Source organism: Herpailurus yagouaroundi, unplaced genomic scaffold, assembly GCF_014898765.1.
Source record: "Herpailurus yagouaroundi ecotype Mexico unplaced genomic scaffold, PumYag 166, whole genome shotgun sequence".
NCBI lineage: Eukaryota > Metazoa > Chordata > Mammalia > Carnivora > Felidae > Herpailurus > Herpailurus yagouaroundi.
Genome location: NW_024412407.1, coordinates 34,154,820 through 34,181,264, shown reverse-complemented (window position 1 = coordinate 34,181,264; position 26,445 = coordinate 34,154,820). Strand labels below are relative to the sequence as shown.

General features: G+C 41.8%; 1 protein-coding gene across 2 annotated transcripts in view; it reads right to left on the bottom strand.

Moving 5' to 3' along the window:
- GRIN2B (glutamate ionotropic receptor NMDA type subunit 2B) overlaps positions 1-26,445 on the bottom strand; it is a 431,156-nt gene that overhangs the window by 295,924 nt on the left and 108,787 nt on the right. For both annotated transcript variants that reach the window (XM_040488859.1, XM_040488860.1), the window contains one exon: positions 11,580-12,008. In XM_040488859.1, coding sequence (XP_040344793.1) covers positions 11,580-11,990 — 411 coding nt within the window. In that variant the 5' untranslated portion in view covers positions 11,991-12,008. The remainder of the gene's footprint in view (positions 1-11,579; positions 12,009-26,445) is intronic.

The following is a 26,445-nucleotide window of genomic DNA, read 5'->3' as shown; positions in this document are numbered from 1 at the left end:
AGTGTTAAAACTCTAAGATGTGAGTGCCGAGTTGTTGACGGCTGGTATCTGGAAGATGTGAGGAAGAGAAGGGTGATGGAAAGAACAGCCTATAGACAGGTAAAAATGTATTTTCCAGCAATCAGAATTCTCACATCCATTTCCATTTGGATTTAAAATACTTTTCTTTTAATTGCAACTGACATTTGCTGCAATGAAATAATTAATTCAGTGATACATTTAACATGTATGTATTAAAGGCTTACTATGAGCCAACCGGTATGTTAGGTTCTGGGGATACAAAAATGAAAGAGACAAAGTTTCTGCCCTTAGGAAGCCTGCAGTCTAGCAGAGCAGGGCAGCTAATAAAAAAAGCTATTATGATGAATTACAGTTGTAATAAGGACTATGAAAATTACACAATGAAAGAGAAGAAAAAGGAAAGAAGCAAGGGTTTTGATCTGCAAGTAGAGAAGAATAAAAATCTGAAAGCACAAGGACTTCAGATTGGGAGACTAGCCCTAGCCTGAGAGGTACCATCCTGGGCACTGAAAAGGCTAAAGAGAATAGCCACTACATCCAAAAGCATACAAATGTGCACACACACACACACACACACACACGAGCGTACACACGCATATGCACACAAAACAGAGAATCAAATACAAAAATAAGGAGAGAGGAGTGTATAAAGGGAGGTCCCAGGTCTCAAAGACAAGCTTCGCTGCCCTGTGGTTCCACCAAAGGCCCCAGCAGGGGGGGTAGCTTCCAAGAACACTGACTCTTCACCCTTCCGGCATTGTCCCAGGCCCCGGGGGTCGGCCAGAATGTCAGAGCACCACCACCCTGGGACAGAACACACCTGATAACCACACAACTAGGTGAGTTCCCATCACTATGATGGCTCGGGTGCCTATTTACATCCTCCTCCTCACTCCTTCGTTTATTCACATGGAAAACCTCTTGTAGACACGCACTGGCTGGCTCCTACTATTCGCCCCGTCTTTTCCAAGCACTTTCACTAACCTTACTTAATAACCTTAAGAAAATAGGAGCTATTTATATCACCATTTTACGAGGAGGACTCGAAGGCTCAGAGAAGTTAAGTACTCTGCCAAAGATCACACAGTCAAGGAGTAAGCCGGGAAAGCACCTAGGCAGTGAGATTCCAGAGATCGCCCTCTTAACGACGGTGTGGATATCACTTTCCTAGGGCCACCATCACATATTACCACACACTCGGCGGCTGAAAACAACAAAATTCATTTTCTCACAGTTCGGAAGCCTGAAGTCAAGGGTGTTGTCAGAGTCATGCTCTCTCTGAAGGCCCTAAGGGAAAATCACCCTTTGCTGCTGCAAGCTTCTAGTGGCTTCTCCGGCACGTTGTGGCTGACTCCAGCCTCTTCTCCTCTTTTAAAGCCCTCTCCTTTGTGTCTAGGTCTTCTCCTCTTCCACCTCTTAGAAGGACATTTGTCACTGGACTTAGGGCCACTTGGCTAATCCAAAATGATCTCATCATGAGATCCTTAATGATATCTGCCAAGACCCTTTTTTCCAAATCAGGTCACATTCACAGGTTACAGGAGTTAGGACATGGACATATCTCTTGGGGGGGACCGCCTCTCAACCCACTACAGTGTAGAGAGTGCACAGTCTAATAACTGTTCGTTGTTCATTAAAAGTTAGCTATTACTACGCATCAGACATTATGGCATGTGCTAGGAATACAAAAATTAGTAAAGCATAGCCCTGGCCTACAATGAGCTCATTGTACAGCAAGTGGGACAGATAGGTAAATAAGCCAAGTTATAACAAAAGCATAAATAGGACACAGGTGGAGTGCAAAAAAAAAAAAAAAAAAAAAGTCAATCCTGTGAAGAAGAGAGTCAGAAAAGGGTACACAGAAGTGCCACAACTTCTCTTAAAAAGTGGGCAGGTGTTTCTGGACGGACAAGGAAGAGGATATTCTAAGGAGAGGAAGTAGCACAAACAAAGGCACAGAGATGCAAAACAGCCAGGACCAGAGAGGGAGCTATAAATAACTTAGTGTGGCTTAATATTACTGTTCAAGGGCGGGGAGGTTAAGAGAAAATCCTGGAGAGGTAGCCTGGGACCAGATCAAAGAGGATGTCTTATTCCAAGCTGTGGGAAGCCAGTGCAGTTTTAAGCAAAAGCGTTGAACAATCAGATTTGAGTTTCTCAAGAATCACACAGGTCAGCCGTGTGTCAGGGCAGACGAGAGAGAAGGAGTGCCAGCACTGAGGTCATCACAGTGTCTGGAGGGACAAAGAGGAAGGTACCAAGGCTTCCTCACTGTTTGCTCGACCATCCTGAGGGGGAAGGGAGTGTCCTGGGTTGATTCCCAGACTGGCTAACTACCCTTCCTAGAACACTCTCTTGGTTTCTATAATGTCTCTCTGTCCTTGTTTTTCTCGTTCTTGTCTCATCTCCAGTAATTAAGTACCTTAGCTCCTTTATCACCTCCACCCCCTCTGGCTATTCCTCAAAGGTAGTTTTGTCCTTGACCCATTCCCCTCCTCTTTCCACTTGTTCATTCTGAGCCATCTCATCTACCCTCCCGATTTCAACTACCCTCGCTTGCTAACGAGGTTCATATCTTTATTTCCAGCCCAAATCACTCCCTTTACCTCCAAGTCCAAAACCAACTGCTTACCAGACATTGCCGCTTGTATGACCTACCCATCCGTGTTCTAAACTGTACTCATCCTCCTTCGTACTGTCACCAAATCTGTGACAAATCTAATTACTCTTGTCATCATAATTTCTGGCATAGCACTAAAAGGGTCAAGTGTTCAATGCTGCAGAAGGTCAAGAAAAAGAGAAAGTCCATTGGATGTGGCGTTTTGTAGAAAGTGAGAGATGAGGAAGTGAAAACAGAAATGTAACTACTCTTTAAGGAGCGGAACTGACAAAAGAAAGAAGGAGGGAGAACTGGGGTCAAGAAAAGCTTTTGTGCCTCTGTTGATTAATATGAGAGTGATCTGAGAATGTTCAATGAGGGGAGAAATGTATTTTGGATAGAGCTATTTTTGACTGTTAGGTACTATCATACATACGGCAGGACACCAAACGTGCCTAGTTGCCAGGCTATAAATGCCAGAAACACACACACACACACACACACACACACACACACACACACACTTTACAAAAGCAGTCATTACTATATCAAAAACCTCCCCAAAACATGTCCAAACATCTCCCGAGGACCACTAAGCTAGAAAAAAAAAATGTCAGTGGAAAAGAATAAATTGATATTTAAGGGGAAAAAGGAAATAACTGATGAGCCAAGGTCCTAGTTCTGGAGGAAATGTGTGGAGATTAGACCAAAGGCACAAAAGCAGGGTTTAGTGCGAACCAAGACAAATGACACATGAGAGATGTCTGGGCTTTGGAATCACGCAGGCATTGGTTCAATTCCCAGACTGTTACTTACTTCCTTTGAGAGATACAACTGAGGGAACTACTGTCCCCAACCCTTTCCCCTTTGCCACCTCCCCCAGAAAGCCTCAGAGGCCCCCACAGGGTTGACCATGTGACATAGTTTGAGTTCATGACATTAGGGACATGGAGAAGACTCTCCCTGATCTATGCACCAGCTTTTTCTATGGGCATGATGCCTAGAACTAGGGCAGCACCCTTATAGCCACGACAAAACTGCCACAGAATCCCAGAGGTCAGCCCTGGTATCACTACATCACTGAGTTGCCACCACCAGACCCTGTCTCCAGGTGCCTTATTCCGAGACACCAAGAAGCACCTATTTGTTTAAGCCACTATGGGCAAGTCACTAAGCTAAAGGTCTTGGGCAAAACAGTTAACCTCTCTGATCTACCATTTCCTTATAAAGGACAAAATACATGCCTCATGAATTCAAGGAAGGAATTCAATAAAACAGCATTTGTAAGGTCATATAAGGTGACTAGCTCAGAGCTTGGCAAAAGTCAATGACCAATCAATGTTAGTTCTTTTCTCATGGCAACCTCCTAACAACCCATGATAATTTGGGTGTTCTCTGTCATTAAATAGAAAGGTAGCAATAATTTTTTTGTCCTTGGAAAAATGGAATCAAACTAGCCTTTAACATTACTCTCCTGCATGCTGGACCCTTAACCACAGAATCAAAATATGATTTTGAATAAAATATAGATCTAATGCCTAAGAATAAGGCAAAGAGAATCACAGTAGTCTCAGAAAGGGGAATAAAAATGTATCCTCTGTGTAAAAATCATAATCCAAGGCGTTTTTCAAGAATATCAGTATAATCTATTTTTTTTTATTTTTTCTATACATTTATTTATTTTTGAGAGACACAGCGTGAGGTAGGAGAGGGCAGATAGAGAGGGAGACACAGATTCTGAAGCAGGCTCCAGGCTCTAAGCTGTCAGCACAGAGCCTGATGCGGGGCTTGAACTCATGAACCGTGAGATCATGGCCTGAGCCAAAATCAGATGCTTAACTGACTGAGCCACCCAGGAGCCCCTATCAGTATAATCTATTAAAAGCTGGCTGGTGATAGTAAATTAACTGCCCTCCTGTGTGTGTGTGTATATATATATATATATATATATATATATATAAAACATATCACTACTTCCTACCCAGTACCTTTAATATGTCCCTCATCTAACAGTTCACTTTTTCTTACATATAAACACTTCCAAATCTATGAGTGACCCTAGATTCAAACACTATTTTATTCTGCTTTCTTTTTTAATGTTCTTGACTTATCTTCATTGCTTATATCCTGTGTGTAACAGTTTATTGAAATCACTGTATGTCCCTGCTTTGAAAATCTTGGTAAGTCCTGATCATGTCACAATCGGTAATTACGTCACCACAGAGGCAGAACCCACTGAGCTGCTGCTTATCCCCAGGCCTAAAATGAAGGGTATTAACATCCCAAGGTTTTCTCTTTCAGTTAACAGGAAAACATTTAGGATCCCATATTCTTCAAGTGTTTAGGTATGGTCTGGTACATGAAAAGACAAGAAAGCGTAAGGCCTACGATTTATCAAGCATTGTCTACCCTTCTTTATAAAGCTTACAACCCACTAATGAAGGTGTTATTTTGGCGCCATTTTGTGAATGGAAGTTTCGAGACTCAGCTTAAAGAGCACAACTAAGGTCACACAGCTGGCGAATGCACAGAACTCAAGCCGATCTGCTCCAAAGCCCGCATTCTCTCTGCGTTGTGCCACAGCCTTCCTGCAGACACACTGTCACTTGCCTGGAAGATGTATGAGAAACAGGATGGCTGGTGCATTACTTTCTAGCACCAAGTACTTTCATGGCTATAAATGCCTAAAGCAATTCCTGGGGCCTCAGTTTCTCCAAGCATTAAAAACCGCATCTGTATTGGGGCACCTGGGTGGCTCAGTCGGATAAGTGTCCGACTTCGGCTCAGGTCATGATTTCACGGTTCATGGGTTCGAGCCCCGCATCAGGCTCTGTGCCAACAGCTCAGAGCCTGGAGCCTGCTTCAGATTCTGTGTCTCCCTCTCTCTCTGTCCCTCCCCTGTTGACACTCTGTCTCTGTCTCTCAAAAATAAACATAATTTTTTTTTTTTAAAAACCTGCATCTGGATCTCAACTGGCCAGTTTCTTGAAAGCAAATCCTAGCTCCATCTTTAAAAGGGAGGGTGTGGGGCGCCTGGGTGGCTTAGTCAGTTAAGCGTCCGACTTCAACTCAGGTCACGATCTCACGGTCCGTGAGTTCGAGCCCCGCGTCGGGCTCTGGGCTGACGGCTCAGAGCCTGGAGCCTGTTTCTGAGTCTGTGTCTCCCTCTCTCTCTGCCCCTCCCCCGTTCATGCTCTGTCTCTGTCTCAAAAATAAATAAACATTAAAAAAAATTTTTAAAGGGAGGGTGTGCTGGCCAACAAGAAACCTATTCCACAGTCACAGGTGGAAAGGCCTGGAATCCACACAGACCTAGGGCTGCACCACTGCAAAGCCTATAGGGTCTTAGGAGAACTGCCCACCCATCTTTCCCCAAAGTATAGTTCAAGGCAGAAGGGAAGATCCCAGCATTCTTCTGACTCCTCGGTGTGTGGAATGGGAGTCTCAAAATCAGCCAAAAAAACCAGGTTTTAAAGTCAAACATACTTGGATTTGGATCCCAGTCCCACTATTTTTCTAACTGTGTCACTTCGGCCGTGGTACGTAAACACTCCAATGTCGTTTGAACTAAAACAAGTATACCACTTATGTCACGGGGTTGCAGAAGAATTAAAATACTCATTAACATCGTGCCTAGCACCAAGTCGGCACGCTCTATTAGCCTTTCTGCCCTCTTGTCTTCTCCAGGATGTCTTCACTGTGCTCATCCAACCTGAAACACCACGGTTTGCTCTTGAAGTGTTCAGTCCCAAGGAATACCAGATGACAGACAACTAAAAGCAAGGTAAAAAACTGAAAGACACCCAAATCAAGGAAGACGCGCAGAGCGAAATATGAGTAGCAGAGCCATCTTGGTTTCAAGATTGGGCTGAATATGGAAACCCACATGAGCAACTGGAAGGCAATAGTCTATTTACAGAGTCACACATCACTGCTGGCTCACTCTCTGCAAATACATTGCATCAGATGTGTGTTGGGGGAGGCAGAGGCAATAGGGGGGAGAGCAAGAAAAGATAGGGCCAATGAAGAGTAGGGGCCATCTTCTAGCCCCAGTTGGATTCAAACTGTGGCATTCTGCACAGAAAATGAGAGTGCCATTCAAAGCATCAATCCTCAGCCAAACAACTTAGAAAGGAAAGAATCATAGCAACAGGCTCCAGAGTAAGATATTTTCACATGTCCTTTAATTAGGAACAAGTTAGGAATATGGTACAGACCCTGACCCTCTACTCAGCATCCCCTCTTCCCTTCCATTCTTGCAGCACTACAGATTGGATCTTGTGTTCTCTTGTCTGATCCGACTGTAACTTCCACTTTCTGTTCTCCTTCCCACCTTAGGCAGTTCCCACCTGCCTAAACTATTTTCATTGACCTCATGCTAATGTCAGTAGGTCTGTCATTCCCTGTCACACAGCTCCTTAATCCCTCACCTGAAGCAACTGTTTCTACAGTAGTTTTCCAGAACTGTCCACATACTTTATTTCAGTTTCTCTTCAAAGTGTTGTAAAGTGGGGAGGGTAGAAGACAAAATTTAAATCTTATAAACTGTAGACTGAGTAGCATCCAAGTTTACGTGGTTGGTTTGTTCAAATTTCCAAAGCTCGTGAGAATGGAGACTAACGCTCACGACTTATAATTCTTACTTTAGGATTTTGTGAGGCAGAATTTTATCAATAGCAAGTATGAGCTTCAAAATAGGTACTGATGGAATGTGAATCCCATTCCCACTGCTCACAAGCTGTGGTATCTTGGATTAGTTATTTAACCTCTCTGAGCTAAAATCTAAAAACCCAAGAAAGATTTCAGCAAATCAGCAGAGAAACCTCCTGAAAAGAAACAGAAGTACATCTAGCTTTAGTTCATTATTTGGACTGGGATGGGCATCCTAAATCCAGGATCTCAGGGAGAATAAAAGCAATTATAACAAGGCAAAATAAAGTAGACTCTTTATACTCAGGTGGGGAACTGCCAAAAATCACCTCATCCATTTTTAAATGGTCTCCGTTACTATTCTAAACAGTCTTGTGTTACAGGCACCTAGCGGTACTTTCCTCGCTAAAGCTCTTCCATAGCCGAACATGCCTTTTTTGGCTGTGGCATGGCTATACCACCGATGAGCTCCGGCTTCCTGGTGGGGAAGGACCAAAGGTCTCACCCCACGTGTCAGAGTTCCTCCCCAGATTTTCACCTGAGCTCTCTTCTTAGACCGTGTCCAGCTCAGCAGTGTCTCTACAATTGGCCATGACTCTATTCAATTCCCCATCCTTTTCCTGTATCCTGAAGCCTCCTTTTCTTCAAACTGCCCCACAGAACCGTCAGCTTGGCCTACAGAACGCTGTGCTGGAAACTTGGTGAAGCTATATATTATCTCACTGAATCGTCGACAACTCTACAATACATTCTGGAGTATTGTCCCCATTACAACAGGCAAGGGAACCAAGGTTTAGAGTAAGTGGTTAGCAAGTGGTCCAGATTCCCACATCTAGAGGTGGTGGTTAAAACCAGCCGCGACTCCCAATTCTGAGCTTCAAACAGCTCTACTCTTCTAGCTCCAATGCTTCTTTCCACCAGGGTATAAGGTTCATTTCCTCATTGGGAAAGTAGAACCCTCATTCATGTTCCTACTCATTAATTAGCATACGCAAAAAAAAGTGAGTACAAGCTATTGGGCCAGATGCTGAACTTGTGCCTCTCTCTACTTTGGTCAAAAATCTTTGTTAACAGTGTTTTCTTCCATTCCAAACTCCTTCCATCAGGGACTTTATTCCTGTAATAGAATCTTCCACAAGAACACTTAATAAGTGGTCCTTATATGCAGCAAGCTAACAGCAACAACAAAACTAAGGTAGAAACTGAGATGGCAACTACCCATCTCCTAGAAGGGGGAAGCAAAATGGAAAGCTTAGTTATCATCCTTCAGATGGTACCTGTATCTCAGAGACTAGGCCTTAAACGTGGCAAAGCTGTATTTCTTGGTCCCATTTTCAGATGTTTTGTCCTGTGGCCGCACAGTGGATTCATAGTTGTCAAACTCTGTGTCCTCATTCTATGTTTGTAAAATATGGTCATGGTACTTAAAAATAAACTTCTATTTAAAAAAAAAAAAAAACTGGCCTTAGAATTTGAGATGTTTTATTTTTGAAACTTGCCCCAAAAGCTGGTTTCTCTGAGATCTGGGGGATCTTTCTGTTTGCCTTCATACAAATCCTTTAAGCCAACAAATGGTCCTCTGCACAGCTGCTGGGAATCTTGGCCCCACAGCCCACTCAGCCGTGCTGGTTCCTGCTCTCCCTCCCCTGCAGCTACCAGCCATTTAGGTGCCTGACCCCTTAGGGCTAAGCCTCCAAACCTCCAGCTTCTGTGGCATCAGGACTTCCTTCTTTCTTCCTTTTCCTCTTTCTACTTACTTTTTGGAAATCTTTTCAGGTCAAAAGTCAGTTTGACATTTTTAGGCTATTTTAGGAAATTTCCTAAAAACCACTGCTTCTCCCCTTTTTTGGCGGGGGGGGGGTGGAGAGAGTAAAAAGATAAGATGGAATATTTGTTTGTCGTTCCATGGTAAGGGAGGTGACGACCCCCGGGGGGGGGGAGCATCTCATTACAATCACTTGCCTTCAATACTCCCTTTTACCCCCAGGGGTAGTCACCAGTAGGCCCGCTGTGGACTCAGGTTATACCTAAGGCTATACCATCTCATCTCTTCCTTACTGCTCTCCTCTAGTCAGATCCCAGTATCGCCATTATGAATGAAGTGGTAGGTTACTTTTCGTCAGGTAACACCTACCACGGCGCTGTATAATGGAGAAGTAAAGAACAGGAAGGTATGCGAGACCTTGACTAGCGTCTCCATTTTCTTGAAAGACAACAGAGCACATGGCCTTTGGAGCCAGCAACCCATGTTAAAGTCCTGGCTGCCACTTACTGGCTACATCATTTCGGCTATGCTTTTTAATCTCTCAGGGCCTCAGTCTCCCCAACTGTCAAATGGAGATAAATAATATGACTTAGCTCACTGAGTCGTTAAGAGTATTAAATACGATAATGCCTGCAAAGAGCTGTGTGCTCAAGCAGATGGTAAACACTAAAGCACCTAGAACCAATCAATGGACAAAAGAGCCCAGTCTTTGCATCTTACCTCATATTATTATATCGTTATTATGCATTTGTAAGAGATACAACAGAGAAGCAGCTGAGCAGTGTAGCCAGTAACCTCTTCTAGTGGGGCAGGGGCAGGTTATTATGAAATAACGTAAGTTGCACAATAGCCTGAATAACAACAACAACAAACTATTTTCATGTGTCGTGCTCTCAAGATAAGTATACACTTATTTATGACTCAAAAATTTGGCTAATCCATCTTGGCATTCTTTCAGTGCAATACCATGCCCTCAAAATACCACTCCTAAAATCAGAGGAGGAAAATGATGTTAAAAATGTCTACCTGAAGCAAAAGCTCAAAGGGTTGGTCACAGTCCACATTTTCCATTCTGCTTAAGTTTATCCCACTGCCCTTAGCATGGGTTTCCGGTGCCAGAATGTGTTTTCTAATATCTCTTCCTGTGCCCATGTGAATGGAACAATACCTTTCTCATATGCAGCTGAGCTCCCTCCACCTAGTACTTCATTCAACTTGACCTTTCCTAGACTGAATGAAGGAAGCTCCAAAACAGAAGTGAGTCATCTCTGCCTGCCGACAGATGGCAGTAATGATCACGCACGGTTGTTTTAGCCTGCTAAACCCTGCACTGTGGTGGTTCTCGGCATGCTTGTGGTGTCTGTGCTAGCTTTTGGGGTGTTTACAAACATCATTAACCCCACAGCATGTCTTTTAAATACAAAACGAAAGATGGTTTCAAAAGTAATGATAAGAAGTGGAATATGACAATGCAAAGACAGGAACCCTTTAAAAAACCCAACGTGATGGAAAACAATAAAAATTGCACTTGGGGTGAAATGAATCATTCTAAGATATGAATAACCGCGAAGGGCAATACATATGTGAGAAGGGCTGTCCCTAAGCAATGAGCTGTAATCAATAAAGCAAGGGAACATATCTGAGTAAGTGGAAAATGTCAAAACAAAACATAACCACAAAGAAAACACTTTGTGCAATTAAAGAATAGGCATCAGTGTCCGATGATAATTAACTTGTCATAGAACAATTAATCTAATGTTAATGTACTAGAGTCTACTATTTATTTGAGGCCTTAAAGCTAAGGTGCTCAACCTTAACCACACGCTAGAATCACACGGGAAGCTTTTGAGACTCCGGAAGCCCAGGCTGCATCTGGGCGGTTCAGAATCTCTGGGGGAAGGATTCAGGCATCCGTAGTGTTGAGAGCTCCTCAGTTGATTCCAATGTGCGACCCGGGTTAAGAACCATTGCCTTCAAATCTAAGCATGGAGAAAAGGCAGCTACTACTGGCTCCGTGGATTAAAATCCATTCCAATGTGTAGATCCATGTGTGATATGCACGGACACCTTAGCAAGAAGTACCTCCCCGTGACATCTGTATCTTCAAGGGGACAAATAATCCGCCTGAAGGGATTTTTCTTTTTATAGTCTTAAAGCTGGGCAGGGGGGGAGAATTTGTGTTACCAAAAAAGAATAGAGCACGCCTTACTTTAAAGTTTTGAAGGAGCTATTAATACATATACTTACATATTTGAAGAAAATGTATCACAGAAAGAACTACAAGCTTCAACATCTCTTAGTCATTGCAGCAAATCCATTTGCAAACAAATGGACACACAAACCTGTTCGAAACTACAGGAGCTCTAAATACCAGTATCTTTTCCTCACTTTCATCTCCAAAGGGAGAGACTGATTCCTGATCTATCCACTTACTCCATGCATTCTGGTTACTTTCTTTCATAATCAAGTTTTGCATTCAAACACACACATCATTTAGTTCTCAATACAACCCTCCAGGTCCTCCTCCCTGACTCCCTCCTTTACCTTATCCGCCATTATCATAGAGGAGCCTCCGTGGATGCCCAGGATGGGGGTGAGTGTCTGGGCTGAAATGAAGTCAAGGATCTGGGCGATGGCCTCCTGATCTGTGTCATCGGCAAACACCACGCCCTGGATCTTCCGGTCGGACATGAGATCACAGATGCGGGTGATGATGCTCTTTGGGTCAGTCTCATTCATGGCTACCAGCTCCACACGGGGTACCACGGAGAGATGGTGGAAATCATCTTTCTCGTGGGCATCCTTGATGGCCACCTCGTCTGAAGTGCCCACGAGGATGACAGCAATGCCAATGCTGGGGGGGCTCTTCTGAGAGCGAGCTCTGCTGCCTGACACGGCCAGGACAGCCAACACCAACCAGAACTTGGGAGAACAGCACTCGGCTCTGGGCTTCATCTTCAACTCGTCGACTCCCTGAAAACACAAAATGAGAAGGGTTAAATTAACAACCCTACTACGTGACCTCTCTGGGAAGGGGCTGGATACTGCAAGTCAAGGGCCTTATCTCCTTTCACTGATCATCTAACCCAGCTCCTATCTTCGAGCCTTGTCCCTGATCTCTCGTGTTTGTTTGCTCAGCAGAATGGAAGGAAAAAAAAAAAAAACCTTCAAAAGCATCAGAAATCCTTAAGCAAGACAATAAAAGCTATTGCTATAGCCATCAGCAGCAAACAGAGGCAAAAGAGGATGACAGTGGTCCAGGCAGTCATACCAAGGGCACAAATGCAGGAGTCTCCAAGAGGGGGTCCTGCTGCTGCTGTGTGATCCCTGGTACTTCTGCCACAACCCATCTTTGAATTGCTCTTGGGCCAAGGGGATGGCAGAGACTGGGCAAATGAGCAGCAAAATGGACTCAGCAGAGGCTAGCAGCAAAACACGGTCTGGGCAAGCTGGCTATATATAGGGAGCTACAGAAACATAAGGCCCTCTACTTTGTGTTCACCTCAAAGAGAACAAGAGCCCGGGCAACTCTTTTAGTAAATGACTTTTACTACTTAAAAAAAAACAACAACAGTGGACATCTTGGGGCACCTGTGTGGCTCAGTCACTTAAACATCTGACTCTTGATTTCAGCTCACGTCATGATCTCACAGTTTGTGAGATCGAACCCTGCATCAGGCTCAGCACCATCAGTGAAGAGCCTGCTTAGGATTCTCTCCCTCTCCCTCTCCCTCTCCCTCTCCCTCTCCCTCTCCCTCTTTCTCTTCCTCTCTCTCTCTCTCTCTCTCTCTCTCACACACACACACACACACACACACACACACACACACACAAAATAAATAAATAAACAAACAAAAAATCTCAATTGATCCTGACACTCTTCCAGGAGGGAAGTAAGAAAGTAAGTAAGAAAGTAAGAAAAGTAAGAAAGACATTATTTTTCCTATTTTATAGATGTTAAAGGTAAGGCTCAAGCTAAGAAGTCCAAGACTATGCCAATTAAGTGAAACAGACATGAATCCACATCTTCTGGCTTTGAGGCCAATTTGCATTCCATTGCATTATGCCACGCTGTCTCTCACAGTATCAATTACTACAAGGAATAGTTTCATTGTGATTTGTTATACATCAAAGTGTGGCGATTTAGACAAATACTATTGGTATTTGTAGTGTTAGAACCACTTGAGAAAAATTTTCCATGGCATCTTATAGCAGTGACTTCCTCGAGATGACTGGCTCATATTTGAGCATAATTCACCACCTTTTACCTACAACCAACTCGTTCTTGTGCTTCCACATATGGCCCTAAATCTTACACCGTGCACCGGACTGAGGACACAGCTCCCTACCGAGCTTGGTCATTTCTCTTTACATTTTGAACCATTCTCCAAGAGGTCTCTTATTTAAACAGAACGGATCCTGCTTATGTCATTTTGATTTAAGTAATCATTTACTGCACATCTGTTAGACCCTGTGCGCTATGTTAGGCATTTCCTTTTATACAACCTCTTTGGTCCTCATAGAAACTCTATAAACTAGTCATCTTTTATCCCCATTTCTCAAATGGAGACACTGCAACTCAACACAATTATGTAATTTTCCCAAGGTCAGTGGTATTATAATGCCAGTGTGCTAGTATGTAAACATGGCATTTTTGTTCCTGAGGAAACATTCTACCGACTGCACCCAAAACAAGAACGAGGGATTCTCATTCTCCTACAAAGGTCAAGGATGAAAATGCTGCTTAATATCTTCTTGTTTGAAAGGCGAGACACTGGGATCTCAAAAGTCTGAGAGTTCAACTAACAAAAAGAAAATAACAAAAAGAAAAGAGGATGTTGAAAAGAAAGATAAGGAAGTATTTGGTCTGAACAGACCAACTCCAAAGGGCATTAATGATTTGGGAGTAAGATGCTGGGGACATTTTGTGGCTGGAGAAGCAGAAAATCCATTCTAGTTCTTGGCAGAAAACATTTTGGAACTCATAATGTTGTAGTCAGCCCTCCACACTGCCAAGAAGGAGACCTGTATTGATTGTCTTGTCTGTCACTTGTGAATAAGACGAGTAGCTCAGTGGTTCACACCTGAGCGTAGTTCGCTCCTGACGGTTTTCTGACAGTTTTCTCCGTGTCCTTGTGGAAACAGGGGAGTGGCTACATGGGCCCTGGAAACCCATGCTGATGAACTGTGTCCAACTTAGCAAGAGATCCAGGGCCCGTATTCCGTCTCCTAGAGCTTAAAGCAAAGCAGCGCTTGCTATATGGAAGTGAGCAGCACTGATCATCCAGAGGAAGACAGATAGCGTTAGCGCCTCAAAAAGCTGTTGACAAAATAATAATTATAATAATAATCTGTTCAATTTCAAAGACCGGTTCTCAAGGAGAACCAAAAGACTGAGAATTTGGCAAAAACAGCGGCTAACTTCATTCCAGTGAGATTCTAATCCTACAGTTACAAATCCCTAAATCAGATTCCTTAGCATTGAAAAGTGGCCCACTCTGCCATGACAGTTTATTAACTTTAATGCACTCTACACTCTCCTACTTTGATGTTTTATTTGCTCTTTTTTAAAAAAAAAAACATCTCCTGTGTTCCTCCATTTCTTCTCACACAATATATTACACTTTGTTATGCAATGGCTAGTTGTGACACTGAAAGAATAGAATCTGGCTTTGCTGAGCATCTCTTTTATACTCAGGATAGAGCAGAGCACTTTACAAAGCAATACATTAAGGGAGATACCAGCAACAGACGGACTGGGAGACAAACAAAGAAGCTGCTTTGAATACAAACTCAATTTCACACATTAGAAGGGGGTGAGTTGAAAGCAAGCATGCTGTCCAAGGCAAGCAAATTGCTTTTGCTTTCTTCCACAGACAGACCAGAGTTAGTCTTGATGCGGCAGCTCTATGCGGCTTTGCACCCAACCTCGCCCCGGCCTCCTGCCATTGGACTTCACTCTCCCTCGGTAGAATGGAGCACTGTTTCCTTTGCGCTCTCCCGATAGCCTGCATGTATCTATACTTAAATACCCTTAACAGTGTATTACGATTGTACGGTTATGTGACTGCCTATATTAACTAGCTGGTATTCTCCGTGCAGGCGGGGGCCCGTTAGGCTCAGTAAGCATTTATGGGGCACGTACTGCCCAGTAAACATCGTTCTTGGTAGGGGGAATGCAACCGACACGGGCTCTCTCCTCCACAGTCTCAGAAAACATGCACACAAAGAAGACCTCTTCTCACTTCTGTTTCCATGCCTGGGGTCGAGCAGGGCCTCATATACAATAGGGAAGGACTCAATGCATGGTAGTCACCTAGTTTCTGCCATTATAAAATTGTCAATATTTGGCCATTGCATACCTATTACAGTAACCTATTTTACCTATTATATATTTATAATAACATTTTACCTGTAACTTACCATGTGCCAGACACTTCTATTGCCAGATAATTTTCATGTATTGTGAAATCACATACAAACATTATGCCATAATCTTTCCCTATGTTACAAATAAGGAAACTTCTGAAAAGCTAAGTACATGACAAAGGGCCACATAGCTAATCAGGGGGTGGCATTAAAGTTTGTCTACCCACAAACCCTTGCTCTTTCCTTTCTGCCTCCTCTTGATATAATAAGAATATATGAATGAATGAATGAATGAATGAATGAATGAATGAAATCTCCAACCAAAACCAAACTGCATTCTAATACCAGGTCCGCATTAACTAAGCACCCTAGGATGGGCATGTCACCTAATCACTGTCACCATTTCCTCGGCAGTGAAATCAGGATATATGCCTAACCTACATACCTGAAAGAGTTCTTGTGAGGATCAAATGATAGTATGTATATGGAAGTGCTTTGAACACAGTACTCTATAGATGCAAAGGATGTTACCTTTAAGCTTCTACAAAAGTTGTTCAAGGAGACCAGCTATTTGTGAAAGCAAAAAGTCAGCATGTGGGAGGTGGAGTGAGAGAAAGGCAGACCAAGGCTGAGAGGAATATTAAGAGGAGCCTCACAGGGGGCAAGAGATATTAGTTCCCTGACCGATATACCTCCCTGAAGAAGATGCCACATAATGGTCTCAGGGTAGCAGCAAGCCCGGCTGCTGGCTTGCCAGCCAAGTGCAGCAGAATTCCAGAGTCACTCAGGCCAGGGTCACTAATGGGAATCAGGGGAGCCTGGCACCCCCAAATCCTGCTAGGAATTCGGGCACCAGGGTGCACAGCAGAACCAACGGCAAAAGGGCGGGATTGGAGACGTGGCTGTCCACCTCTTGGCCCTCTGCCTCCCTGAAGCGCAAGCTGAGTGGTCACCAGACGTCTAGCAAGCAGAGGACCACAGCAGCCTGAGTTACACCTACAGCTGGTGCAGGGCAACTATAGCAGGAACCGGTCTCCACTTTGCCCACAGTGACTCCAAGGGAAGACACATTTGAGTGGGGATCTGGGCCAATTCTGTCCTCAGAGAGAACTGAGTCCGTAGGCAACACCAACAGGAAGGATAACATGTGATTTAATAGATGATTAACTCAACTTTTTCCAAGCACCATCCTACAACGCGGTCAGGACGCTATTTGGAGTGCACCAATTAGGGAGGCTGTGATTACAATATGATCGGCAGTGAGAGAAATGAAGATTAAAAGTGCCAGAACTGGGAGCACCTGGGTGGCTCAGTCGGTTGAGCGTCGGACTTCGGCTCAGGTCATGATCTCACAGTCTGTGAGTTCGAGCCCCACATCCAGCTCTGTGCTGACCGCTCAGAGCCTGGGGTCTGCTTCAGATTCTGTGTCTCCCTCTCTCTCTGACCTTCCCCCATTCATGCTCTCTCTCTGTCTCAAAAATAAATAAACATTGAAAAAAATTAAAAAAAAAAAAAGTGCCAGAACTGTGTATCAGGTCCAGTTTCCCAAGCTAGCAATCAAAACAGAAAGCCAGGATACACAGGCCTTAAAATGCATAACATTAGAGAGTAGGGAAACGAGGAGTCTCGTACCATGCAAGTCAAATGAAGTATAAATGAGTATAACCTTCTCGGAAGTGGGAATATCTATCAAAACTTTAATATCAAGATAAAATAAAAGCCAAATGTGAAAATATTAGAAGTAACAATGAGAGATGTCACATACTGGTACCAAGAAGATACAATCAATAATCATCAACATATGTGAATCTTAACATCTAGGCTTAACATGTATGAAGCAGTCACTAAAAACACCTGGTGAAAAACAGGTGAATCCAAGACCCAAAATACAAACAAAGACATAAATGATAAAAATAAATAAATAAATAAAGCCTATGTAATTAGCCTGTACTCGTTCTAAGATCCAGACATACATGCACAACAGAGAATGCATACTCTTTCTAAGTACATGGAAAATATTACATTTACAAAAATGCCTCAATATAGTCCAAAGAATCAATGTGAAACAATTGTCATTTTTCTATAATGCGACTAAACTACAAATAAGTTTTTAAAGGTAGCTAAAAAAAATTACATATCCAAAAACTTTTTAAAAACTTACTATTAAATAACTCTAAATTTAAGGAAGAAATGATAAACTAAAAAATTCTTTGAACAGGATAACAATGAAAACACTAAATATCAAAATTTTAGGAGTACAACTAAACACTTTACAGAGAAGCCTATACCCTTAAGCAAATTTATGAGAAAATACAAAATGAAAAATAATTAACTGTAATTAAATTTTCACTTATTGAATTGAACAATTACCTGAGTCAACCCTAGGGAGAAGTTCAATAATATAGAAAAAGGCATAAATGAATGAAACACAAAGTAAGTAAAAGGAAAAAACAAAACCAAAAGCCGGCCTTTAAAAAGACTACCATAGACAAAGTTCTGACAGGACCAATCACAGAAAAAATAGAGAAAATGCAAATTAAATTAACAATGCAAAAGGGAAAATAACAACAGATACAATGGAAATATTAAAATAATCAAAGTATAGGGGCTCCTAGGTGCCTCAGTCTGTTAAGCATCCAACTCTTGATTTCGGCTCAGGTCATAATCTAACAGTTCATGAGACTGAGCCCTGCATCGGGCTCTGTGCTGAACATAGAGCCTGCTTAAGATTCATTCTCTCTCTCTCTCTCTCTCTCTCTCTCTCTCTGTCCCTCTTGCCTGCTCATGCTGTCTCTCAAAAATAAAAAAATAATAAATAAAATAATAGAAGTATATTATGAAAACCAATTGCTTTTAAACTTAATATATAAATATCTAATAAAAAAACAAAACAAGGTTCAAGAAAATGTGGAAGGTTTGAATATAATAATAACCATTAAAGAAAATAAAATGGTTATCAAAGTCCTCCAGTTCTGATTCACCAAAACCACCACCACCCTTGCACCCCACCTTTGCCAAAATAAAAGTAAAACAGGCACATGTGGTTTTATAGATGAAGCCTGCCAAACTTTTGAGTAAGAAATGGAGAGCCTTGGGGCGCCTAGGTGGTTCAGTTGGTTAAGCGTCCAACTTCGGCTCAGGTCATGATCTCATGGTTCATAGGTTCAAGTCCCGTGTTGGGCTCTGTGCTGACAGCTCAGGGCCTGGAGCCTACTAAGGATTCTGTCTCCCGCTCTCTGTCCCTCCCCCGCTCATGCGCACGTGCTCCCTCTCTCTCTCCCTCTCTCTCTCCCAAAAATAAATAAAACGTTTAAAAAAAATTTTTTTAATTAAGAAAAAATGGAGAGCCTTGTTCATGCAAGTTGAACAAAATAGAAAAACAAGGGAAGTTTAGTCCTAAATCCAGAAAATCATAGTACAAGAAAAGAATTATCATTGGTCCCTTTTACTTACAAACATAAAAGCAAAAAAAAAAAAAAACAAAAAAAAAAAACAAAAAAAAACAAAAAAACAAAAAACCTAAACAAAATATTAGCTAAACAAAATAAATAATATTATATTTTAAAAATAATAATCATCATTATCAAGTATGGCTTATACCAGCAACATAGGATGGCTTAACTTTAGAATATAAATCAAAATAATTTATCACTTTAATGGACTAAGGGAGATATTTACATGAATATCTCAAAAAAATGATGGAAACACACTTAAGGCAAACATTTATTTATGACATAAATGTTAGCATATGTTTTAAAAAAATTCTTTCATAATAGGAAATTAAGAAGACCATCAATCTTTACCTGGTATGATTATATACTAAAAGCTCTTTTTTTTAAATTTTTTTAAATGTTTCTTTATTTTAGAGAGAGAGAGAGAGAGAGAGAGAGAGAGTGCAAGCAGGGGAGGGGCAGAGGAGAGAGGGAGACACAGAATCCGAAGCAGGCTCCAGGCTCTGGGCTGTTAAAACAGAGCCCGACGTGGGGCTTGAGTTCACAGACCATGAGATCATGACCTGAGCTGAAGTCAGATGCTTAACCAACTGAGCCACCCAGGCGCCCCTATACTAAAGACTCTTAATCGCATTTCTTTTGGCATTGAGAAAAAGGCAAGGTTAGTGCTATTCCTGCTACTGGATATTCTGGTAATAAAGGAGGTCAAGAAAACAAAAATTTTTAAGAATGGGGATGAAACAGGAAAAAAAAACTAGCATTATATGAAGATATTAAGATTATCTACATAGAAAATCCAATGGAATTTTAAAACTAGTAGTATTAATATGGGTAGGGTATGATTGACAGATAAATAATACTCTTAGAAAACATCAATAGCTCTCTTTTAACCAACCAGAAAATATGATAGTCATAACAGCAGAAGCAACTAGAAATTATTTAGGAATTAACTAAGAATACACAAGACCTCTGCAGAGAAAATTTGAAACTCTATTAAAGGGTTATGAAAAAAGGCCTGAACAATGTAATCATATTCCTCATTCATGGATGTGATAACAATATTACAGAGTTCTATTTTCTTCCGAATTAATCTATAACTTCAAGTCAATTCCATCAAAATAACAGTAGGATTTTTTAAGGAATTTTATTAACTTATTCTAAAATGTATATGGAAGATAAAGGTCCGGAAAGAACTAATTAATTAAACAAGACATCCTTATCTGAGGCAATAATAAAAGTATGCCATGAACTGAGAAGTATGATTAACTCAACTCTGCAGAACAGATCCAAAATAAAAATTTTTAATTAACATAAATTAAATTTAAGTTCCAGGTCAATTTTGAATTTTAAGTTATACTTTCTAAATTCAAATTTATAGAGCAGAGAAAATGTTGAACCAGAAAGGTACTTTTGACTCAGAAGGCTTAGCTTAGGCAATAAATGTGTTCACCAACCATCTGATGCAGTAAGTGTGAGTATTACAGATATCAAACATGTACTATCTAATGCCATTCTGAAATACAAAACTAATATCTCTTTCTAGCAAATGAATTACAATGTTATCTATATATTCAGGGAATTTGGAAACCCAGTTTCAATCCCCAAATGCATTTAGGGTCTGCTAAGTATCATCTAAACATCATCTAAATCTGCAGAAATAACACACAAAAGGCATGACTCTTTGATTTCAGTTGACTTAGAACCAAAAACTTCTCTCTGCGTTGTTATTCTCTCTGCATTGTTGTTCTCCTCCTTCTCACACTATTACCATCATCCATAGCTCTCTTAGAAGCTTCTGAACCCTATTGCCCCTGCTCTTTCTTCAGAGAGAAACATGGTAGGAAATCCTGGTAGTCTAGGGGGTGGGGACAGGTGCTGAGACTGCGCCCATGAAACCAGTGATGAAAGAAAAGTCTACCTGGACAACCTACAAGCACACTGAATCCGTTTTTAATGTAGTGACCATCATGGCAATAAACAGTGTTTCCTGGTCCTGTTAGGGTATTTACTTATCTAAATACACTCCTGTGCGGAACCAACCCCAAATCCATTCCAACATACCATAGCCACAACAAATATACAAAATCCAAGAAAACAGAACCTTAGTTAACTTGCTTCTGGGAAAGCGTTTGATCAGAGAAGAGCAGGACAGATGGGAGAGGGAAAAGACACAGGTAAACCCTTGACGCAGCAGATGAACCATCAAGTCCTCCTACATAATGCAGCCAAGAATGCCCTTCCAAAGACTACCAGTCCCTTTGACCCCTACGAGAAGATACCCTTATCACTGCAAAGGGCAAATGTGGCTTTGAATTCCTCGGCAGCAAAATTTTATTTCCTAGGACGTCTAGTGAATAAAAGCGTTTTTGTTCTTATTTGGTCTAAGCAGACCTACCACCTGAGCTCCCTCCTTGTTCTACAACACTTCCAGTGGCCCCATCTAGGCTTTCCTATCCTCAGCAGGTCTTTTCCTGCTTTATGTACAAAGGCAGAAGGATCACTTCTACTGTCACCCAAGTTCTAAACACAAGGGTTGTAAAGATAACTAATAAAGGATTATAAATCTCTTTCTATGTGTGCGTTTTAATAGAAATTTGTAATACAAATGTAGATGACTATCTGTACTCTCACCAGCAACAGTCACTCATGGAGTTTTTCCCTTTAATATTCTGCAAGAGCAGATACCAAAATTGTTCAAAGTTTCTCATCTAACATGTGCACATGGTTCTTAATTATAATTAATTTATAGGCCTCTAAGGACAGTGTGGGCAGCCCTGCTGAAATCCAAACCTTTTGAAACCTGATTCTGATTACTACCATTGGGCAGCAGATTAGGGCAATTGCGTGTATTGGTTTAACAGCAAAATATCATTTTCAAGTGTTAATAAAAATTATTGGCTTGTCACTGACTATAAAGGGGGGGAGGGATGAGCAGTGAAAATGGGTGATGGATGATAAAAAGAGAAGCACAGGAACAAGGCTGCCAGAAGATCTCAATGGGGAAAAGAGGTCAAAGGAAGATGTCGGGAGGACAACCGCGAGCCAGGGATGGGGCAGGGGCCACGTGACCTGTAGACATTTACCGGGAAGACACTGGTGTTCTCAGATGCAGATAAACAACCTATGCTAAGATCGATCTACAATTTAGGTGTTGAAAAGGCCCTTTCCAAGTCCCCCAAGACAACCTGCTCTGCTGCCTAACGATATTCCAAGCCACCCTCAAAAAAACCCCGTGCTGCTTAAACCCCAGTGCCACCAACCACAAGAGTCGTGCTGTGTTGTGCTGGACAGAGGAAAGCTATGGAGTTGAGAACACACGTTTTACATGTACTCTTAACTTGCTGTGCAGTCCTGGATCAGTTTTCTTTACCTCGCCGGCCCCCATTCCCCTCATCTGTAAAACGTGAGATAGTAACTACTTTCACAGGATTACTGTGGAGACTGACTTATCCGACAAGTGTTTACTGAATGTTTTCTAGGTGCCAGGTAATGTGCTTGGAGATGAGATCCAACACTGAATGTGGTCTAGTCTCCAAGGAGCCTATAGTATAGTGGCCAAGACAGACAAAAAGACAGGAGATTACGGCACGATGTGACAGGAGCTATAATAGAGCAGGCCCTGTGCACCACAGAAGCCCCCCCTAATTCTGCCTGAGATCAGGAGGAAACGATACACTGAAATTGCAAAGTAACAAAATATTAGTTAGAAGGGTGTTAGGGTGCAGTGAAGAAAGCAAGCTAGTGATGCTTGTCACTGAAATTTACATCCACAGAAATGTGTTAACAATCCCATGGAACTTTGCTTTAAGTGACACTATGCGTGTAGAGTTCATTTCTAGTTCTTCACAGAACTGCACTTAATTATTATTCTTCTTGACTTTTTAAGGGCGGTGCTATAAGAATATGTTCTCTCTTACTGTTAAAATCTAATTGCATATGCTTTAGAATTTTCTAAGACTGTCCTTTGTATCCCATAAATATGAATTTTGGTATAATAACAGCTAACGAAATGATACTGAAATAGTGCAGGGAAAAAGATCCAGAATTGAAATTTGGATCTGACATCTTGTGGGGATGGGGGGCAATAACTTAAATTGTCCAGACTTCATTTTCTTCATTATAAAATGGGGATGATATTCCTTACCTCACAGAGTTGTTGGGAATATTAAACAATCTACTTAAAAGCATCTAGCAAATAGCGGGTACCTAGTATTTATTCACTGAATGTGAATATACTCTGTTCAGATGGAGATAAGGAATTTCTTTTGCCTCGAATTACTTAGTAAAGAGTCAAAGACTCCTTTTCCACCGCTCTCTCCAGCTTTAGTACAATTTTTACTGACCTTAGAAATGCGTTGTTTTCAAAAGTTAGCTAACCTCTCCACACTTATGAGAAGGGCTCTTTCTCTCTCTCAGATATATTACATATATATGTATATGTATGTGTGAATCTACACACACACACACACACACACACACACACACATGCACACATCTCATATATCAAGTGCTGGCAAGGACGCATAAATTCTGTGGGAATCTCGTACATTTCTGGTGGTTATGAAAATGGTGTACACATTTCAGAAACCTGTTTCTAGGATTTGCATTATGTTTAACAAGTTTACCATAGACCTAGCACTGGCACTCCAAAGTATTTGCCTAACTTGAAAATTCTGCTATATAAAACACTGCATGCAACTGTTTACAGAGCATATTTTCACAATTGCCAAAAGCTAGAAACCATGTACATATGTTTCAATGGATTAATACATCAAACATGAATGATAATAACAGGACTATACCCAATAATAAAGAGGGCTGGTGGTGCACACAACATGGGTGAATCTCAAACGCAAAATGGTGAATGAACAGAGTCAGTTTTAAAATCTTGCATATGGCATAATTCCATGTATATAACATACTCAAAAACGTAAAACTACATCAGTGGAGAATGTATCAATGGTTGCCATATGTCACACCTATTAGGGTTTGGGGAGGGTGTGGCTACAAAAAGGCAGCAAGAGGGAGTTCTGAGGATGTATCCTAATGGTGCTGGTGAATCCAAACTTAAGCGTTTTAAAAATCACAGGCCTGTATATCCCCCCCCACACACACAAAAAAGTGCATTTTACTGTATATTCAATTAGGAAGTCAAATAATATTATTAAAAGTGTTTTCTAAAAAGCTAGTCTATAAGAAATAACCCAATATCCAATATAAAGAATATTTTAAATGGACTTCAAATTCTAGAGCCAGGTAGCACTACTCCCCCTTCTCATCAGTCACCAAATTTTGTGCAAAGTAATATGACGACTTCAACTACATCAAAATAGCAATTTATTATCCTTGGAATCCATATTTTCACTCACTAACAGTGATTCTCCCTACATGGAGTATAGGAGAGGCGAACCCAACTCTCCCTACTTTGGCGCTTAAGATACTTTTCTTGCAGACCCTAACTAAGTGAGAGCGAGGATTACATCTACCTTCCTTATCTGTCTCCAGTACTTAGCAGAGTGCCCGGCATATGGCAGGTGCTCACTAAACACTTACTGATGACGATCCATGAATGAACCAATGCATAAGTACCTAAGAATACCAATAATGAGTTGCCCCTCTCCATCAACATTGACACATAAACGAAGGCACTGTTCTAGGTCTTTCACTCCCTAAAGGTTATAACATGAAGGAAAATACTGTAAACACCAATATCATTTCTAATTTTTTCATATTATATAGGGATCATTCCTAGGTCGATGTTGCTAGCTGATAACTGCTTATGTATCCGAGTGTTTATTTGCACGTGTGCATACCTATGTGAATCAACGCCTACACGAGTGATTTATATATATGTGTACAAATTGCCCTCTAACCCTTGGTCTCTGAGTTCTAAGATGGTTCTGCTCATGAAGCCTGGCATCCACACATGATTCAGCATTCACTCCGAGCCTAGGTTTAAACCAAGACGCTGAGGCCATAAAAGACTTCAAAGAGAGGGGCGCCTGGGTGGCGCAGTCGGTTAAGCGTCCGACTTCAGCCAGGTCACGATCTCGCGGTCCGTGAGTTCGAGCCCCGCATCAGGCTCTGGGCTGATGGCTCAGAGCCTGGAGCCTGTTTCCGATTCTGTGTCTCTCTCTCTCTCTGCTCCTCCCCCGTTCATGCTCTGTCTCTCTCTGTCCCAAAAATAAATAAACGTTGGAAAAAAAAAAAAAAAGACTTCAAAGAGAGCACAGCAGCAAGGCCAGAATCGATAGGGAACAACAGCTATGCCATTTGAGCTGGCCAGTTATTAAGCCAACTCTCAACGCAGTCATATATTCCTTAATATAAAATGCCATTTTTTATTATTGCCATCAATACACACATTTGTTAAGCGCACGACCAATCATAACTGAATTCTGAACTCATTTAAATCCCTCTGATGTTACATGTGGAAGGGAGCATCTATTCACAGAATTAATCGTAAGCGGAAACATAACTCTAATTTCACTTGCCCTTCCTCCTCTCTCCCCCCTCCTCTCAAATCATGGTGCAAGAATGGTGTAGTAGAGGGACAGGGAACTGAGGATCAGGAAATCTCAGGCCTTAAAAACGATTCTGCCGCCAACAAGCCATGTGACTTAGAATTATTCAACCTCTCTTTCTTTATCAAAGAAAATTGACTGGTTGTTCTCAAAGTCTCTTTTAGCTTTAAAAATCTGAGAATCCCTCCATCTTCCATTTCCTCCTCAAGATCAATGCTCTACTCTTCTCTGCTTTGAGTCCTGGGGGGACAGACCCGTTTGGAGCACATCAATGGGCTTCCTAGTCCTCTGGCTTCCAGTTGGGTTTGACCAACAGACAGCACAAGCAGGAGCTCAGGGGAAACAAAAAGACCAATTCTAGGGGTTCCCTCCCGGAGGATCCACTGCGAACTGGCTGTATCACTCGACTAAAGGTCACAGCTTTTCCATCAAATGACCCTCTCCACACGGCTCTCTCCACACAGCACCCCCTCCAGATTCCAGGAACTGCCCCCACTTTCCTCCTTCAGGACTACAGGTATTGGTAACTATACCAAGTTGCTTCCGGCTCCAAGACACTTTACTATTTCTTGTAGTTTCTGGGCACTGCCCACACCTTGGTAAACAGTCCTTCTTCTAAACTCTCTTCAAATTAAACCGATTCAGGCTATCATCTGTTGTCTGCTCTAACCATAAATAATACAGATTCCTCCCGCATTCCACAAAAATGCCTGGGAGCCTCTCTTAGTTTCAAAGTGGCAAAAGCAGGACCTGAATTCTACCACCACCCACCACTACATAAAGTACAGCCTCTCCTGGTAAAACTTCCTGCTTATCCTCAGGTCCTGGTTACCAGCTTCATAAGCAGCAACGCTTTCCGAGTGCCTAGCCCTCTGCAAAGAATGCGTAAACATCTGTAGACTGTTTCAAGAGAACGGCCTTCAGAAGCCAACATTTTGAAAATGAGGAATATAAAAAAAAAACATCGGGAATCAGAAAAACATACCAAGCAATTATCAGAATGACTACAAAGTACAATCCAGAGAAAGGCAGAGCATTTTCATGAAAGAAAATGTGGTCATTAAA